Below are 20,525 nucleotides of genomic sequence, written 5' to 3' on the forward strand. Positions count from 1 at the left end.
CTTTTTACATCAGCATGTATAAGTGAATCTGTAAACAAAAGAGAGAGTTTGGTTTTATTTTGTTCTTCACATGAAGGTCTTTATCTTACCTGTTGGAAGCAGCTGCGCACACTGGGTTCAATGTTGCTGCCACCAAAGGCTGCCACTTCCCCAAGCTGTCGCGGGATCTGGATAGCATCGTGAAGCAGAAGGCCCAGCTGCCTCTGGTCACACATTTCTGTAGGGCCTGCCACCTCCTTGAAGAGGTCTGCAACATCAACAAAAGATACCAATCTTATTCTATTTCCATGTACACCTCCTTTTATTCAGTAATGCTGCAGCTCAAGCTTTTAATTTCCGTATTATTGTTGTGGTTACAAACAGCCACTGTCCCAGAACCTTCATCTAATCTTGATTCGTAACCATACAAAATGAGAAAAATAAGGTCAAAAAATGAAGATATATGGCTTCTTATGGCACATAGTGGACAGGAAGGTGATTTGAGGAAGCACAGTTTCACCAGCAAAAATTCCTGCCTGACATACGTAATGACCTTCCATGATAGAGTGACTACATTATTGCACAGGGGCATGACTATAGATGTCACATCTCTGGACTTCTGTACGGCTTTTGACACAGTCCCCCACAACATCCTTTTCTCTAAATTCAAGAGGGATGGATTCCATGGGTGGACTATTAGATGGATAAGGAATTGGTTGGATGTGGCCAACAACAGGGTAGTGGCCAACAGCCCAGAGTCCTGACGGACAACAATGATGAGTGATGTTCCTAAAGGGCCCGCACTGGGACCAGTGTTATTTAGTATCTTCATTAATAAAACAGATGAAGAGATCGAGTGCACCCTCAGCATCTGCAAGTGACTCTAAGCCAAGTGGTGTGGCTGACACACCTGGAGGATGGGACACCATCCACACCTGGACAACCTGGGCACATCATGGGGTTCAACAAGGCCAAGTTCAAGGTGCTGCACCTGGGTCAGGGCAATGGCCAGTATCAGTTCAGGCTGGGGCATGAAGGGACTGAAGGCAGCCCTGTGGCAAAGGACTTGGGAGTGCTGGCAGACGAAAAGGTGGACAGCCCAGAATAACAACTGTATCCAGGGCAGCATCAGAAGCAGTATGGCCAGCAGATTGAGGGGGGTGATTCTGCCCACTCTGCTCTTATGAGACTGCACCTGGAGTACCGAGTCCAGCTCTGGGGTCCCCAACACAGGAAGGACTGTTAGAGCAGATCCAGAAAAAGGCTAAAAACTCATCATAGGAGAGATGTTCTATCACTCTGAAGAAAGATTGAGAGAGTTGGGGTTGTTAAACCTGAAGACCCCAGGGAGACCTTATTGTGGCTTTTTGGTACTCAAAGGGGCCTTACAGGAAAGCTAGGAGCACAGCTTTTAGCAGGGCATGTTGTAATAGGACAAGTAGTAATGGTTTTAAAACTAAAAGAAGGTAGATTTAGACTAGTTATTAAGGATAATCTTTTTTTACAATGAGGGTAGCAGAACACTAGAACAAGTTGCCCAGAGAGGTGGTAGATGTTCTATCCCTGGATTCAAAGCCAGACTGGACACGGCTCTGAGCAACCTGATCAAGCTGAAGATGACCCTGCTCATTGCAAGGCGGTTGGTCTAGATAACCTCTTAAAGCCCCTTCCAAATCAAACTATTTTATGTTTCCATGAAGAATGAAATAATATTTCAGATATCCACTTCTTGTGCTACAAAAATATGTCATGCTTCAGTTGGTTAGGGACAGAAGCACAATCACTCTGAACTGAGACTAGAAGTTACCACAAGTCACATCTGGCCATGTGAAATAGCTTAAAGCAAGAACAGCAGCCAGAAAGACCTGAGATAAGCAATAATCACATTTTCTTCCTGGATAACCATGTCTGCTTCCATGTACTTTTCCTTCACTGACTCCATTTTCCTAAGGCAGGTGTCAAGCCCTGCAGTATAAATAGGTGAACCAGGATGACTGCAACAACGGAAAAAATTGATGCTGAAAGGGATCAAGAAAATTTTTCCAGATACAGGCACTGGGAAGGAACATAGTGCTTGTACCTAAACTCACAGTAAAACACTGAGTTAATAGGTCTGTCAGCAGTACAGTTATTATTTCTCATGTGCTTTCTAAGCACGTTTCTTTGATTGGACAATTTTAATTGTTAAAATGCTCAGCTAAAAACATTAATGTTTCTGCCAACAATTTTGATTTATGAACTCTGTAGCTGTGTACATTAGCACTCAGTCAGGAGATTAATCTTTTCTGAAAACATCTTAAATGCTGACTTTATCTAATAAATATTTTTTCATTCTGTGATTTGAACAAATTACAGAAGTGGTGGAATCAAATTATTATATTCATTCCAGCTGGTTTTTACAATCCCCTTTTGCATTCAATGGCTGGCTTGGATTAAAGCCCCAAGTAATCTTAAAAGAAAAAGAATCCATCTATATAATGCCCTTCCTTTTTTATGTTTCCCATCAGAACAACCACCAATAAATTTGAAATAAATGACATTTGAAAATTCAGTCTGGCTGCACTTCTGATCAAGAAAAAGACAACCTTTGTTCAGAAACACTCATGAGTAACTCTTATTACATGGTGTAAATTGTTTTGCCCTTCATTTGGAGCAACTGGCAAGCTTTGTCAGTGTGCTTCAGACAGCCCAGGCACAGTTTTTTTCTTCTCAAAGGAGGTGGAAGCAGAAGAAAGGACCTGACCAAAAAAAAAAAAATCCAAATAACTGAACTAATTTTTAGATTTTATTGTATTTTTCTCACCCTTTCTTGCCTAGTCAAACACCAGCTATAGCATCTTGTTCACTCAGTGTTGAGAAAAAAACAACCAACACAGACAGAATTAGGGGACAGAATTAGAACTGTACAGCTGCAGGTTCCTCTTGGCAAGCCCAGATCCTGGCTATCTTCAGGTGAAGATGGCAAAGCTTTTCAATTTCTAAGAGTCAGTTTAAAAAAATTGATAGTATATTAAAAAAAAAAGAAAAAAATTGTTTTATTCTTTCTGTTTGCATCAGTCTGCAGTGGAAACAGGCCATTAAAGAAGAACAACTCATTAGCTGCTGGAGCTGGGAGGCAGTAATTTCCTAAGCCCTAAAACTTCACTTGACTGTGGAGCTGGTAAATAGAGGAAAACGATGCGACAGGAGAGGGAAAAGTGATTAGCTAGGAGGAAACCTGCAAATACCTTTGAAGAGCTCTAACTTCTCCAAATCATTTGTTTCTTAACACTGCCAGCTGCACCACAACCAAAGGCTGTCCAGGTGCAAGGAGTTCATGGATGGCACTGTCTTTTCCCAAACACCTCAATGCCATCAATGTGGCACACAGGAGGAGAAGCTCCAAAACTGAAGGCATGGAAAGTGAGAATCCTCTTGTTATCTGACCTACCTACTCCAAATAACCCATGAGCCATTCCCTGGCAAAGGAGGCATGGCAAGAACATCTCTCAACTAGGAGATGGAGGAGAGCTTGCTTTAGCTCTGACAGGGAGCACCCCAGCACCCAACTCCCCACCAGTGGGAGACTCCACACATCACACATCTTAAAAGCCACAACCTCTTTTAAATGAAATTTGTTAACATGTACATACACACTAAAGGAGTTTCAACATAAAATACATTGGTATAAAGGTTAAACTGTATAAGGGATTCTACCAAAGTACAAGAAGAATGACTAAGGAAGCAGAGAAAAGATTATGCAGATCTGAGTTGTATGAAAAAAACATAAACCAGGAAAAGAGAAATCAGTTAAATAAATTTAGCCTCACACTAGTATTTTGAGGATTGCAACCAGTGGGACTCTGTAACTTAGCTAGACAACCTGAAAACAAGTACTTAATGGTTGATAAAGAAAGGGATACTTGAAAATATTGAAAAGTTTATTGAATCAAAAGGATAATCAGATAGTAGAAAGATGTTCACAAGTCACATTTTATGTGGCCTTGTCACAAACAGAATGCACGTTCTAATTTATTCTTTTTTTTAAGTTAGTTCCAAATTATTTGAAAATTTACAACATAAACATAACAGTAAAAAAACCCCATCACATTCCAAGGATGTTGTACATCACTTGAAAACTGAACTGCTTAGAAGATGGGATTTACTAAGTAGCCCTTCTTTTTCATCTCAAATCCTAAGATTTTACACATTACTCAAAAGCTACACACTGTAAAAAACTCCATATGGGTTTTTTTTCTGTTTCTGCTGCCAGTTTGGGCTGTGGGTGTTAGAAACAAGTGTAAAGTACATACAAATGCATTCTTCTACAGCTCACAAGTGACACTCCTTGTCAGAAGAGAAAGCAGAGAATAGCATGGTTATGGCCAGACCAGGACATCAGCCTCAACAACAAAAAAGAAGCCTGAGACTCCTCACCCCAAAGCATAGATGTAAGAGCCCGCAACTACTGAATTACTTTTGCAGGTCCATTTCTATTCTCAGGACCACTCAGGCATGTGCTTGAACTTAACCATGTCTTAAATGTTTTCAAGAATAGGCATTCTTTAATTGAGGCTTCAGTGTTTCCTCTAAAGCAATTGAGGCTTTTAATTAAATACCCATTCTCATGTCAACACAGAAGTCTAGAATCTTAAAAAAAAAGCTTAATTAAATTAAAAAAAAATCACAAAAATTTCTCTGTCAAAACATTTTTTTAAAATGTGTCAAGTGAAAAGATCCTCCCTATACTGGAAATGAACATCCAGTCTCTAGGAAGGCGGAGCACTTGAGCAGCAAACATTCTGGTCAAGAGTTTTACAAAAGAATTAAGGGTTCAGCCAAAAGTTTTTAAAACAAGAAAACTTGCTTATTTTACCACCAACTACTCTAAGAAGAGTTTGCCTCTCCAAGGCTAGTGCATTTTTGGCACAGTCTGTGCTCTGGTGAGGGCTCTAACCACAACCATCTGATGGCTGTCACTCTCAGAGCAGCCTGTGATTGCCAACGCCTCAGAAACTCTTAGAACAGCCAAAAGGAGAAGCAAATGCCAGGAGTTGGTCTAAGAAAGGGAAAAATAAAAAGGCAGGTAATTAGCATTAAGCATCTATCTTTGGAGGTCCTGGTTTTTTTTTCCAAGTGATTGACTTTCTTGAAAACACTCAGGAATTCCATTACAATTTTTGCTTAAAGACTGAAAACTCAGTAGATGTGACAAAATTTCTCTCAACAATAGATGATTAGTAGGGTATGAATAAAATCAAGAGAACCAAAAGAGCTCATATCAAAGATGAGTCTGTGACAGCTCGTGCCAGAGGACCCCAAAACACTGACTTCAAAAGCCACTGCAAACCAAGAACAGTACCTGACACACTTCCTTTGTTAGCAAAATTTCTTTTGGATTGAAGGGCTCTTCTGTGACAATTTTAAGGTTCATAAGGACAACAGAGCTAACAAAGATATCAAAGCCTGGCACATTGATCAGAGCTGAAGTTACAACAAAAAGGATGCATTATCTAACTATTAATTCTGTACTTCAAGAATGCAAGCAACTACTTTAATTTCAGATATATTTCAGGTTGAAGTTACAATCACTAGGTACAAAAGTCTTCTGAAACTTATTTTTTAGGACTTCTCACAGCATCCTTCAGAGTAAAAGTCCATCTTGTTCATATAAATTATGTAAAATCTGTAGCCACCACCAGCTGCCATTTTAATTTTACTACTAAACACAAAGCAACAACATAAATATGAAGCTGACCAGGTAATTTCCTCATTCTGCTTCAGTGCCTGTATTTGGCAACTGTATAATAATGTATTACCAATAGCAATTTAATAGGAGTATTCTCAGGTTTTAGAGTTCCTTTAAAGCCATCTTTTCCTAGGGTTATCAGTTTATCACCCACAGCCTAACTCCTACACTTTATGAAAGCTTTTTATTTCACACAGAACAACGGATTGCCTCCTGAACTGTCATCATGGAACAAAGCAATGTCCATCAAGCCCTTTTTTAGTTATGGAATACTTCACACACATGTCAAATGACAGAAGGAAACTAAACACCCCAAAGTCTCAGTATGTCATTCAGATGTCAAAATATCTCCCAATGCATAAAGCACCTCTACTTTTGTTCAATGTTAATAACTAAGTTTACAAGACTGCTTACAAATGCTCTTAAGGAAAGCAGAAATGTTTTTGCAGAGCTCCAAAGGTACATGGAGCAAATTCAGTCTCCATAATTTTTTTCATGGGTTTCCAAAATGAGTCAAGGAACTACTGTAAAGAACAGCAAATTTGGGATTTATATAAATGTCCATCATCTAGAATGCTGCAATATAGTGCTCCATCTTCTTTTCTGTATTTGTCAGGGCTTTTTTTTCCACAAAGTTACTAAATTCTCTTCTGGTCCTGCATTTTCTTTTTGTGAAATATTTTTATATTACTCGGTATTTCTCAAGCTTATGAGATTACTAAAATAAACATATTTTAAACTTCAATTGCGCAATTCTGGCAGAAAGCACATACACTAGAAAACCATTTTTAGAGTTCAGATAGTCTTTCTTGTAGACCACTAAATACAATTGCAGGACTTTGATGTATTTCCTTGCTTTATCAGCCATATCAATCTGATGCAATCAGCACTAACTTGCTTTTTTCCCCTAAACAAAACATATATACATACAAGAGATAAAAGAATCAAATATAATACTTCTCATCTTCCACAAAGCTATATTCTCCTTTTCTTTTGGGGACTGCAGTACTGTGACTTCAGATGATTTAGAATGGACAGCAATACTTTCCAGCCAAGATATAAATCCTACTTTAGCCATTGTCACTGGTGATAATAGAAAGAATTCTCTTTTACTTACTCAAAAGAAAAGTGGCTTGCATTAAGCATGAGAAATGTTTTACTACAAATTTTGCTAGGGTTTTTGTCATTGTACATGAATTAATTATATAGAGTATTTTGTAAAAGAAATTTTTCCTTACATCTGTACTTCTCTTCCAGAAGGCCCTTAGAAAGAGACATCAAGCCAATTTTCAGGGACTGCACTCGAATTTTTCCAGTTCGGCCACTGAAATTATAAAGACAAGACAATTTAATACAGTTTCATTTTATTTCATTCCAACTCTAGTCTATTATATAATACAAAGACACTGGAGAGCTACATTTCAAATATACTTCAGATCTCAAAAAAACCATTAACACTAAAAATCACATTAAGAATTCTTCCCTCATAAAAGCTCAGCTTGCCTTCCAAGTGGTTTTATGTGTCAAAACAGCCTGTTTTAATACAAAAGAACAGACATCTAGCTCTACAAAGTTCTGAAAGTAATTTATTAATGTGATACACACAGAAAAAAAATACATGAGCACACAGCAGGAAGGCCTATTACTCAGTGTGAAACACAATGACTGTAAGATGAAACCAAGTTTTGACATCACAGTAATTAAATCTCTTTTTCTTTTTTTTTTTTTTTTTGTTTTGTTTTGGTGTATGTTTTAACATACACAATTTTGGGACATAAAGAGGCAATCACATGCACTAATTCAATGATTTGGAGCTGTCATTCTTTTTAAGCAATGTCACTTCAGGCTCATCTTGTCCAGCCTACAAAAAAGTATGTCCAAACCTAAAAAGCAACTTGAGAACAGAGAAGTAGGTACCAAAGCAAGTAATGTTAAGCCTGCAGGGCAAATGCTGTTCAGAAAGATACTAAAACAACAAACCCAGCTTACATGGAAAAGGACAATTTTGAAGTTCAGAAGATCAATGCAGAAACACATTCTTAAGAATTCTTTCTTTTTTCAAACATTAAAAAACATGCAATTTGTCTTTAAATGAGACGTGGCAAAAAACCCCAAACAACTGTAGAATAATTAAACTCTGTATTTTACACACATAAGGTTAGCTGGGTCTTTCACCAACAAGTAAGATAACACTAAATTAATTATCACCTCAAACCTTACTTTGGTCCTTTCTGCCACACAGAAGTTATTTATACTTTAATTACTTTTGAAGTGATTATTACATATCTCTTTCTATCCTATCCATTCAGCATATGGTGTGCTGTCTGATTTACTCCACAAATGTTGTGCTGAATATAAAATTATTAATTTACTCCCAGGTTGTTGATAAATTAGCTAAGCAACTTAAAAATATTAATGCATTTTTCTTTACAACATCATCTAATCTAGTAACACGAGACAGCAGTATCTTCATTCCATAAGACAGAACAGAGGTATACAGAAATTATTGCCAAATTAATCAAAAACATCTATTACTTTTACTGCCTATTTGGAAAATCGGGACCCAATTTTCCAGAACGCTATAAAAGTGCCACCTTTTTATATATTCAAGCTTAGCTTCAAACTACCTCTTTCAATCACAGACACTACATCATTCTGGCATACCTTGCCATCTAAATGGCTCATTTTTACACCCTGATAAAGTTATTTCCCTATTCTTCCCTGTGTATGGCTGTTTGTGCTTTAAATTTATATTCATCAGAAAAAAAAAGTGAACATTCATTTGGGTTTGATTTAACTCGGTACTGACCACAGTCTTTGTTTGTTAAAGACAGAAAGTAATACTTTGCAGCTAAAAGGTCAGGGCACAAAGGCTTTAAGCTTCTCCTGATTTCAGATTTCTGCAGGGTCTTTGAAAAACTTCCTTCACACAAAAAGTATTTTCTCAAAAAATTACATAAATAATTACAAAGCCTGCAATATTATGTTTTAGAAAGAGTAACAAATTCACCCCTAGTCTCTTTCTTGGAAACAGATATAACACTCTAATGTCATATATACAGAAAAAAACCCCAACACACCAAAGCCAAATGCCACACACACTCCCTCTGTCCCCCTAAACCCACAGACATTGTAGTACTGACATTTCCAAGCCAATGGCTTAAGTTTTCCCATCTTAATGAGTCACAAAACCACTGAGATCAGGAGGGGCCTCCAGAGACCAATGCCCCTGCTCAGCCAGGTAGAGCAGGTTCCCCTGGAATCCCACTTCAATATCCTCAAGGATGGAGACTGAAGAGCTTCTCTGAGTAACCTGTGGCATTGTTGGATCACTCTTACATTAAAAACATCTTCTTTTCATATATTTAAGCAAAATTTTCTGTGTTCAAAGTTGTGCCTGCTGCCTCTTGTCCTGTCACTGCACACCACTGAGAAAAGCCTGGCTCCATCTTCTCTTCTGCTCCTATTGGGTATTTATGCACATTGATAAGATCCCGCTGAAACTTCTCTTCCCTCAGCCTCTGACACATCAGTTACTCCAAGTCCTTAATTGTACTTCACTGGACTCATGCCAATTTGTCCACTTATTTTTTTCCTGAGGGAGCCCAGAACTGGACCCAGGACTCCAGATGTGATTCACCAATGCTGAGCAGAAGTGCAGGACCACCATGCAAGATGCTTCTGAATGGCAGCATAACCATCTAATTGTCCTATATGTACAAAACCTAAGAATCAAGGCTTTATAGTGGGAAGATTCAAGAAACTTTTTAATTTCTGAATTCATAAAAATTTATGCCACATGTGTCATAAATGCCACAAACGTCAGCACACTATTCAGACTCATTATAGCAATACAAGCACACTTGTCATTACAAAATCAATTGATAAGGCCACTTTGGGCAGCTCAGATAATTTTTTTTCTTTGATCCTGATGAAGGGGAGCCTGAATCTAATTCCTTTCTCCAAATAACTTTCTAACACTGGGTTAGGATCCAAAACTTCTTGACAAGCAAACACAGTCTATACCATAGTCAAAACAGAGGCCTGTGAAACCTGTAAATTATAAATGTACTAACGAGGATATAATTAACACTAAATTGTTGAATGTAAGTGTAAAAAACTACTGTTTGCCAGCAGTGGTATGCAAATATTCTGCAGCATTGTGATGACACAGACACAGTATATATAAGCACTTTATCTAAGCATGCAACTGCCAAAGGGACAACCAGTGATGGGCACAGCTGCATACAGGAGTTGGCCAGATTAGAAAAAGTTGTCAGAGAGGCAACACAATTAAATATAAGAGATTGCAATCAGGAATACACAATAAAGAATCTTCGAGAACAGAATTATAACATGAAGTCCAGAGAAACCTTATGTCCCTGGGGGAGGAGGGACAGTAGCATAAAACTATCAGGTGCTGGCCAGGAAAACTAGAGAATGAAGATGAGCCCAGAGCCATTCAGCCTTCTCTTGTAAAAGAGCTCTCAGGCCTAGACAACACTGGTCTTCAGATGGTGAAGACTAGTATGATTACAGCTGTTAAAGAGATGAGGGACCCTACTGAGGAGATGGTGTTTCATAGTGTGTAGGCATGTGGGTAGTCTGAGTATCATCGTGGCATGCCAGCTAGGCCTAGGAAGTGCTGAGGGAACAAGGTTAGGTTTATGCCTACGAACATTACACCAAAGTGTGCTTTAGCTCCTGTTGAGTGGAAAGCATACCCAGTGAATAGAAGGAATCAGTGGGTAAAGCCTGCTAGGATTGCAAATACTGCTCCTAGTGACAGTACATAGTGGAAGTGTAGGGTGTACCACTAGGTGTTGTGTAGGGCAATGTCTAGTGAGGAGTTTGCTAGGACAATCCCTGTTAGTCCTCCGATGGTACATAGGAAGATGAATCCTAGGGCTCGTAGTATTGGGGGGGTCTCATTTGACTGTGCCTCCATGGAGTGTGGCAACTCAGCTGAACACTTTGGCGCCGGTTGGAATGGCAATGGCTGGCACTGCAGCTGAGGACTACCAGGGACTGCAGCTACCAGTTATCTGCATAGCCCAGCAACACGAGGCAGCCTGGTAGATCAGTGAAGGTCAGCAGAGACATCTCCCTTTGATCACCCACAGACAAGTCAGACAAAGGAGCTCATTTTCCTGCCTTACTGAGGGCCAGAACCTCCCCAGAGCGTTCTTACTGCTATCACAGCCTGCTAAGCTGCTCCCACTGAGTGCTCTATTAATCCAAACAGCCATCATAAACACAGGGGATGCAAGTGGAGTGCATGCAGAAAACTTCCATCAGCTACTGTCAAAACCGTACATAAGGGGAATACATGAAGTTAAGGCTGACTGAGCAGGTATCTCATCCTCATTCCTCAGAAGTTCAGATTTGACTGAAATGGACACGCTGGTAAGGCCTGGGATATTAATTCAGGCTGGTCTTAGAATCTGCCAGGTGTATGAGTGCAACAAAAACAAAGTTGTGATTCTTCAGGGGAAGATTGTGCTGCAGAGAATGAGCATGAAAGACAGCTTTGATCATATGGAAAATACCGGCATAGATACCACAGATACCCTTCTCAGACTAATGTACCAAAGAAATTCAATTTAAAAGAAGGCATTACCAAAAGCATCCTAGCATTAAAAAAAAACCTAAGAAAATTTAAAAGTTGAAATACAAGAAGTCAGATAAAGATTGCAAAATATTTAAACAGTGCACATAAAAGCTTCTTTATTCTATTTGAAATTTTATTCTAATTGAAATGAGTCATGGCCCTGAATCAGTACATATAGAAGCAACTCATTTCAAGGGGTGTTAAGCTACTCCATTATTATTGAAAGCTATCAGTCTTTTTTCTATAAATGATGTTTGGAGATTTCAACAAATGTGACAGTATATAGTTGAAAAGAAAAACCACCAGCTATTGTTTTTGGATGCTTTAAACACAGGTTTAGCCAAAGTATTTTATAGATCAAAACTTCCTTCACAGTTCTCATTCTAAGTATCAAGATAGTTATCTCTAATTTCACCAAAAAAAAAAAATCTTTGGACTAGCCAAAAAAAAGAACTCTAAGTTTGGAAAATGTTTATAAGGGCAGATGTTGATGTCTGGAACAACCTTTGAGTCCTTGATGTAGTAAAAGTCATGGAGTAATTTTAGTGTTTCTCTCCTCTGCTCAGAATGAATCACTTCTAATGTGTCAGAAAAAACAGAACATAACAGACCTTTTCTAAAAATAAATAGGTTCTTTTTAAGGGCCAAAGACATCTGCAGGTTAAGTCTGGAGAACTATTCAGTTTGCCATTAATCTGTGAATCTGTAATTAAATCTCACGTTAGCAGCATGAGACTAACAGATGCTTTTTGTTGGCAGTTTAACAACTTGACACATTTTATATGCATAACACCAATGCACTATATACAATGGAAATGCCAAGACACAAATTAGCTCTTTTGCAAAGGCCAGTTTAGAAAACAAAACAAAATATTCCAGCTTAGAATTGCTGCCTGGTCTTCTAGCTTTTCTTTTTCTTCCTAGAGTGAATTTGAAAGGGGAACATGGAAACACACTGTAAAATGTAATTTTCTCTCAGTAAACCTTCCTCCTGGATTTTTCAAAGTTTAAATAAAGTCTCAATGGGCTTGACGAAGCATCTACATTAAGTTTTCAACATAATAGTCAAGGGGAAATGTGAGAAACTGGAAACATTACTGAAAGAAAGATTTGCTGCTTACCAAGTGCATTTTAAATATGAACAGATTAAACAATTTCACTTCTACCTGAAGTTAAGATTCAAAGGTAAGGATCTAAAGAAAATGTAGTAATTTGTGTTCAGTCCAAAAGAAAACAAAACCCAGCCAGTAACTACAAAAAATTTTCTGACATCACTACGTCTATTATTCTAAATTGTCAATAACATTTCAGTCAAGCAACTCACTTGATCTACTGCTCTATTTGCAAGCAATGTATTTGTTTATTCACAATACAGAACTCTCCAAAATAAAAATAAAGGCAGAAAGAAATCCCAGTCGATATTTGATGGACCCTCTAATTTTTCAGCAGTAATGGGGAGAAGTCCAACTAACAGAAATATCAGAACATTTAACAGCAATGTTTGAATGTCGGTAGCCAGCAGATAAATGGCAAATGGTTCTGTGTACTCTGTTCCCTCCTTCCCTCTCCCCTAAAACCAAAATAAAGTAAAATATACATGAAGTACAGGAGAACTGGTATGTAATCCTCTGAGAGGAAAAAAGCAAAAAGCTATGAACTGTTAGAATTTGGCACTGAGTGAACATATTGAAGATTATTTATACATCTACAAGTAAAAACTCCCATTTGCAAAGTCAGGTATAAAAATTTTTATCGCTATTCAAGAAATACTTTTGCTCTTTTCAGCTGCAAATGGTGAGAAAGAAAGTAAGTTTTGTAACCACCCTCATGGAGCTTAGCAATTCTGATCTGTAATTTTGCTTATAGCTCTGAACTATTTTCAATCAGACACACTCAAGCAACCACAACCTGTACTACACTACTGAGTCTTTAGTCAGCTCCAAAAGAGTCCTGAAAGGCCTTTGCTGAAGCAATGTAAGGAGACACATTTTAGGGCATGGAGGAGCTGATGGAAACCAAGTCTTCCCCCAGTTTTTACTACACAAGGGAGATAAGGATAATGAATGCCACTAAGAAAAATAGGCAACAAACTCATGACTCAAAAGCACAACTAAATAAAAGTAGATTGCTTGCAAGTCATGCAGGCTGACATAGGGCAGGGCAGAGAGGACAGAGTTCAATTTCCAGCAAAGGAAAGAACTGACAAAGGGCTCAGAAAGAACTGGCCAAAACCACAAAGGGCTGCTGGAGTGGATGTTTTCATGGTTTTTGATACTTTGTTCTCTCTCTGGAAACAGCAAATGTGTATTTTAATAAACCCACAAGTTCTTCCTGTAAGCATCCCAAAATATTCTTTAGGCAAACTCAATGTCCTTGGGAAATACAGCCTGGCTGCCAGGACAAGGGCAGGAGGACCACGTAACACCAGCCCTCAGAACTGATCCATGGCAGGAACTGTACATGCTGGAATGGAGCCACAATTAGGACACTGCTGACCCTCCAGAATCAGAGAGGCTTTAGTGCTGAGATCACAACAACCTCCATTTCACAGAGCACTCAGGGAAGGGAGCTCAGCCAGGATTATGAGAGCAAATAACTAAGTGTAAAATACATGAAAAAACTGTCCCCACCAATGGCAGAAATAGAATCTGGTCTGAATGGCCATCAATCTGGTAGACTTGGAATATTCACAGTAGGAACACAGCTAGCTCTCTACTCACATACATTTTTTTTTTAATCCTTTCAATGTTTCTTTGGTAGTAGTACAAAAGCAGTGTAATCTTAGTTCAGTGCTGAACAGGACGGCATAAGAAACACCTTACTGTATGCAACTGTACTTTCATTATGGAGCCAAAAACATCAGAAGATAACTTTTTAATAAAGAAATTTTTAAGGCTTTATAATTGATCATTCCTGGGGGTACACACTGTGACAAAAAAAGCCATTTTTCTTACCTATCATACACGTTGAGTAGCCAGTTAAGACACATGTCTACACAGAGAGGAACATTCACCATATCTTTGTGCTTCTCTTCCAGTCCACTGTAGATGGTAGTGAGACAGCTGATCACATCTTGGACACCAATCAGTTGATCATTTTGACTTAACTTGTGCTGTTTGAAAACTTCACTTGTTGTGTTCAGGTCCAACAGGTCCACTAATAATAGATTAAAAAAATAATAGGATTAAAAAAAAAAGGAATGTGTGAATACACATTGACAATAATTGCTTATGTGCAAATTGTAGCAAACACTGCAAACAACTAGCCCAGTGGCTTTCATTTAGTAACTTTATAGTGACAAACCATTCTCTGTGACAAGTCAGCAGCATTTGGGCACTATTTGCTTTAAAAAAAACTAGACTACAAACATAATGGCACTGCACAGCCCAGAACAACATTAAAATAGCTGCTAAAGTAGTCTGTGTGATTAGAGGATCCTACCTTTGGATGCACACACAGAGAATTCATGAGGTTTTATGGGATTCTTCATATTTACCATAAAGCAGAATCCTATAAAAAGACTATCCCTTTTGATCAAATGTAAAGCAAAGCAAATTTTTAAGCAAGAATTCTTTCTTAAAGCCCTGACTAACTGAATAGCAGTTGCTAAATTAGGGCTTAAAAGAAAGCAGGGAGATTATTTATTGTAATTTTCCAGAACACTAAATGCTATGCTTTCTTGAAAAATATTTTTATCTCCTTTATTACAGAATTCTTCCTATAACCAGTTGGTGATGCAATGGATATTTTACAGGGGGAAAAGGGTTTTGTTCTCAAAACCATTTAAAAGTGATTGTGAAAATCTGAGGTTTGCATGGTGAAAAGAAAAGGCCATCAATGAGCTCTTCTACCTCCTTTTGCAAAAGAAAGTGGAAAAGATGAAACATAAATGGTATAATCCTCAGTGACTTTTTTCTTTACGCAAGCAAGGACTTTAACTTAAAAATATAATTGCAATGTATTAGTATGCTTGCTACAATATACATAACATGCAGCTGGAGTATATTAAAAGCTCATACTGAGCTGTTTGTGAAGAGTCAGTAACACATTTGCATTATAAATGTCATCTCTCAAATGAAAAAAAATCCATTTGACAATCTCTGGCATGTTGTGAACTGCTCTTCACCAATCATCACAATGAATCATAGAATCAGAAAATTTTTTTTGTTGGAAGAGACCTTAAAGATTTTCTTTTCTTGTTCTAACCTAGAAACTTGCCATGGCAGGAACACCTCCCACTAGACCAGGTTGCTCAAAGCCCCATCTAGCCCAGCTTTGAACACTACCAGGGATGGAGCATCCACAACTTCTCTGGGCAACCTGTGCCAGTGTCCCACCATCCTCACAGTAAATAACTTCTTCCTAATACCTAATCTAAATGTCTCCTCCTCTACTTTAGAACTGTTTGTCCTTATCCTATCACAGTCTGTCCTTTTAAAAAAGTTACTCTCCCTATTTTTTTTAAGCCTCCCTTAGGTACTGAAAGGCTGCTCTAAGGTCTCCCTGGAGCCTTCTCTTCTCCAGGATGAACAACCTCAGCTCTCTGAGCCTTTCCTCATAGGAGAGATGCTCCATCCCCCAACCACCCTCATTGCTTGCCTCTTGACCTGCTCCAACAGGTCTACATCTTTCCTGTGCTGAGCACCCCAGATCTGGATGCATTATGTTGTGAGATGGGGTCTCACAAGAGCAGAGGGGAAGAATAACAGTATTAAATAAGGAGCCCAGATTTGCATCCTGTGCAAATTGGATAATTCTATCTGGGCTGGAAAGCAAGTCCAACAGAAAAAGAAGCAAGAGCAAAAAAACATTAACCACTATGAGCAACTCTGTCAAGAGCTCAGGGATCATCTACCAAAAGAAGGGTGCATTTCCAACCCCTTGTCCCCTATCTACCCTTCCTCACATCTTTGCAAAGTGAGAAACAGTACCTCACAACCCTTGCCTTTCCTCCCCTGCACTAAAATCAGTATATTCCATTCTCACCTCACAGCATCAGATTTGCAGGGGCTTACATTTGTTTGTTTTTAATTTTCTTTCTTGTTTGTTTAGGGATATTTTAAGCCCTTCTCTTGGGCTTGCAAACAAATGCCAGCCATGTATTTATCAAAGAGGCAGACTGGTAATTGCAGCAAAACACCTTGCCCCTAGTTTGACCTGAGGTAGCCGAAGTGTTTGGCAATACACTCACTGCAGCATAATCTTCTACAGTAGTTATAAAGGATGTGATACACTGCAAAAGGCTCACAGGCATATCTAAAGCCAACATGAACCCAAAACCAGTTCACAGTGTAATCCTGACTACTTTTTGAGATGTGGAGGGAAGCCAAGTGAGGGTAACCTGCTGTCCCCATGACATACATGCTGAATTTAGGAGATGGCCACTTATCACACTTCCCCTTCACGACTTCAAAAACCCTAATGACAAAGAAAATCCTGTAAAAATTAACGCAATCAGTTTGCTGGTTTTGTTTTGGTATTAGCTTTTATTTTATGTTTGAGTTGAAGGGGTTTTTTGTTTGTTTGTCTGGGTTTTTTATGTTTTCTGCTTATTTTGCAACCTGTTTCTCTAAGGTACTTAATAGCTGACTAAAATCAGGTAATTAGCTGCATAAAACAGACTGACAGCACACAAACCTGCCCTTTTTAAAGCTTGTGAAAATTCAGAAAGCTTTGGAAGCCAAGAAGTTATAGCCTTTTTCTTAGGCTTAACATTAGCATCCTTGCACTGAAAAGAAGAAATTCAACAGACATTAAGCCTGCTAACTTCACATCTTGATCTGCTGTCATTAAGATCTCACTCACATTTCTGCCTGAGCATTTCAGAAGGACCTGGGAGAGGTACTTCCAGTATTTTTGTATTAAAAACATAGCAAGTCTGATGCTATACAAATGCAAATTAAGCTAAACTTACACTTTTGGATGGCACTATCCACGCAGAACAATCAGAGTAAATTACTTCCATTCCTGCTTACTTCAGCACTTACCTGGCTGAATAAAATTTGGGATAAGCAGTTACACTGTCATGCTATTTCTGGCAAGATGCCTACACAGATTTCAGTGCATTTCTTCAGTACCATTCTGCATCTGCTTAAACATGCTGAATGACCAATCCTGCTTTTAACCAACCCATGGGCACAAGGCCCATTTTTTCCCCTTCTCTTTTTCCCAAAGAAAGAGAGAAATCATATCATTCAGCACTGTTAAAGCAGGTGAGAGTGACTGACTCATGAGCAAGTAACTATACACAGCTGCTAATGGCAAATTTGAGGCTACTGTAACTCCATGGAAAATAGCAGGGCACTACTGCGGAGTTTTTTATTAAAAAGACCTTACAAATGATAGCAGTTGCAGCAAAGAGACTGCACTCTTCCCTCAAAGAGCAATGTGCTCACAGCTCTCTTAGTCCCTGATGTCTAAATGTTCCATTTTTCCCCTTGTGTGGTTGATAGTCCTATTAACATTCTTAAATTTTGAATCAACTACAGGAACTCAGCTACAGAATTCTGAATATACATGGTGATTTTGTTCCCTTTTTGCCTTTCAGTACTGTATTTCAGTATGTGGGGCATTATAATTTCTTGAAAATGAGCTAAAGAATGCTGCACAAGAATAAAATATCATCAGGACGTGGTGCTACACCGTTGCCCAATACATCTGAAACACACCATACTCTCTCTGGCCCTATTCTTCTGCTACAGCGGGAAAGCACTCTCCCTACATTTGCCCCACATAATCTGAGCCAGAAAGGCTAAGAATTTGTTATTTCAAACTTGCAGCCTTTCTTACGTTCCTGCAAAATACATACACATGTATATGAAAAGGTACATCTGTGCAGGAATCTACCTGCCAAAAAACAAAACAAGAAGAAACCCGACACTATTTTCTATTTTAAAAGGAGAATGAGGAAAATGGGAGTAACCTCCCTAGAGCCGAGATTTTTTGACATTTACCAAGGAGAGATAGGGCATCAGCAAAGTTTTCTAAAGTTTTCTCAAATGAACATTCTAAAGTGCAATTGGTCCTGAATCTGCTTGTGAAGCACTTACGCTGCAAAGTCAAAATCTATCAGGTGCAAGTGGAACTGTGCATCCAGCTCCAGCTGTGCTCTTGAGAGTTCCCACCAAAAACACCTTTGACATTATACACACACCATGCCTGTGACATCAATTTGTCACATTTTACAGTGATCTCCATTTTTGGTGATTTGTTTTGATGTTTCTTTGCCTTAGCACATAAGCTTTTCTGAAGCATTCTGCATCCAAACATTTTTAAAATACATCTGCAATTAATGTTATAGGAAATAGAGTGGAAGACTAAAGTGACTCAGACCTGAAAATGAATGGCAGTAGCACAGAAGATTACTCTTTCCCCACCTAAAAATAAAACCAATTCTTTATTAAGTACACGTGTATAACAAAGATTTTTTGGCTGTTGTCTCTTCCCACGAAGCACAGAGATGGAGTAAACAAACAACTTCACAGATAATAAGGCAGACTGGACCTGTAGAGATGAAAGTTTTACTCCTAGCTCTTTCAAAGTGGAGTACTGTCTTTACTTCTTATTATTTCCTTCTGTCCTCCCTTCCAACTCCCTCCCTTGAAACTGGAGACAACAGGAAGGTACTTCTGAAATCTGTGAATGAGGAGAGCTACCAAGAGCAGAAAGTATGTCCCTCTTCAAAGTTTATTAGAAATAATGAAAGTGAAGCTTGATCTATACAGGTCACTAGAAAAGCTGTATTTCTGTCAGAGAGAGACAACATGAAAAGCATCTGTCATATGCAGTCTGTTTTTTCCCACTCTTCCCTGAGGAGCAGCTCACACAAGGAGAATTTTACTCTGCTTTCTGATCTCTTGCTTTGCTTTTTGTTTTTAGATACATGTTGATGAATACTTTATACCCTGCACACTGACAAGCAAAAAGCTCATAATGTTCTTTGGTCTTGCTGGGAGATGAAGCTGTAGTCCTTGGTGGGACCACATCTTATGAAGAACTGGTGATAGGTACTGATAAGAGCCTGTGCTGTGCACAGACACAGTCCAGCTTTCTGGAGCAGCTAGCTACCATCACAGTTTCATTCAGTATGATGGATATCTGAAGGCCAGCTAAGATCAGACTGCTGTCTTCTAGATTGGAAAGAAAGGTAATCACGTGGAGGGTGGGAAGGGAACCCTCTTGTGTAACTACTTTCCGGCTTGCACCCCCCTAGGAGGACTTTGCACTTCTTGTGTTCCTGCTCTGCCTGCAGCACTGTGCACCCTCCAGGGCTGAAAAGTCCTTCCATGCCAAGGACTCCTAATTTGTAAAGAGGAAATGTTGGTAATATCACACATCTCTCTACTATCTGTTGCCAAGATGTTTCAAAAGGTGCAAAATCTGCAACCTTTATCACATTCACATACCACATCTTCTTCCAAAATTGTCTAGTTTCCTTTTGCTTTTTTCTACTTCACCTTGGGTTTTTTTTTTTTTCTATTAGGTGTTTGTTCTTATGTATGTAATTTTCTATAGTTTTTAAAATTCAGTTTGCTTTACACAGGACACTCAGCAAGAGCACAGATCCCCAGTGTGGTAATTTCTGTGTGACTTGGAGAAGTCTCAAGTCCAGAGGCCAGGACAAGATCTCCTGATCTATCACTTCTGAGGCTGCTAAACTTTGAGTGTACATGGTAATTATGCAACATGCTGCTGAATTAAATCATAGATGTGATATAATAGGAAATTATTTTTAAATACTTAGCAACATAAATAAATTTATAAGTAAACAAATTTACCTGTAGAACAAAATTTGAGATGAAAGTGATGCTTAGTGAGTTTACCATTTCAACTTAGCTGCTGCACCTCTTTTTTTATTAATTTATTTTATTTATTTGTGATAACGACACCTACTACTGGCAATTCTTGCCATTTTGTTGGTTGACATTGGGTCAAGGATAACTCTGGTCCATGCTTAATGATGTTAGACTGAAGCTGACCCTCCCTTCCACAAGTACTGGAGAGAAACCATTTTCCCCCAAGGCCCCACTCACAGCACAGTGCTTTCTGCAGTCTGCGGATTTTGATGGCCGTGCGGTAGGCGGAGAAGCGCACGTTGTTCAAATCAGCTGAAACAGCAGAACAGAAACGTGAGCGGCCCTAAAAGTACAGCCCATAGCTTTATTTACATATAAATATTCATATTTTGGAAGAAGTTTGATATCCCTC

At 38.7% G+C, this 20,525-nt stretch overlaps 1 protein-coding gene across 5 annotated transcripts in view; it reads right to left on the reverse strand.

Annotated features, from left to right (window-relative positions):
* Positions 1-20,525, reverse strand: part of UTRN (utrophin) — a 342,938-nt gene that overhangs the window by 38,340 nt on the left and 284,073 nt on the right. For all 5 annotated transcript variants that reach the window (XM_059469342.1, XM_059469343.1, XM_059469341.1 and 2 more), the window contains 4 exons: positions 20,351-20,425; positions 14,273-14,474; positions 6,946-7,031; positions 90-247 (listed from right to left, as the gene is read on the reverse strand). In XM_059469342.1, the coding sequence (XP_059325325.1) occupies positions 90-247; positions 6,946-7,031; positions 14,273-14,474; positions 20,351-20,425 (521 nt within the window). The remainder of the gene's footprint in view (positions 1-89; positions 248-6,945; positions 7,032-14,272; positions 14,475-20,350; positions 20,426-20,525) is intronic.

The sequence above is a fragment of the Ammospiza nelsoni genome, chromosome 3, assembly GCF_027579445.1.
Source record: "Ammospiza nelsoni isolate bAmmNel1 chromosome 3, bAmmNel1.pri, whole genome shotgun sequence".
In the NCBI taxonomy this organism is placed as follows: domain Eukaryota; kingdom Metazoa; phylum Chordata; class Aves; order Passeriformes; family Passerellidae; genus Ammospiza; species Ammospiza nelsoni.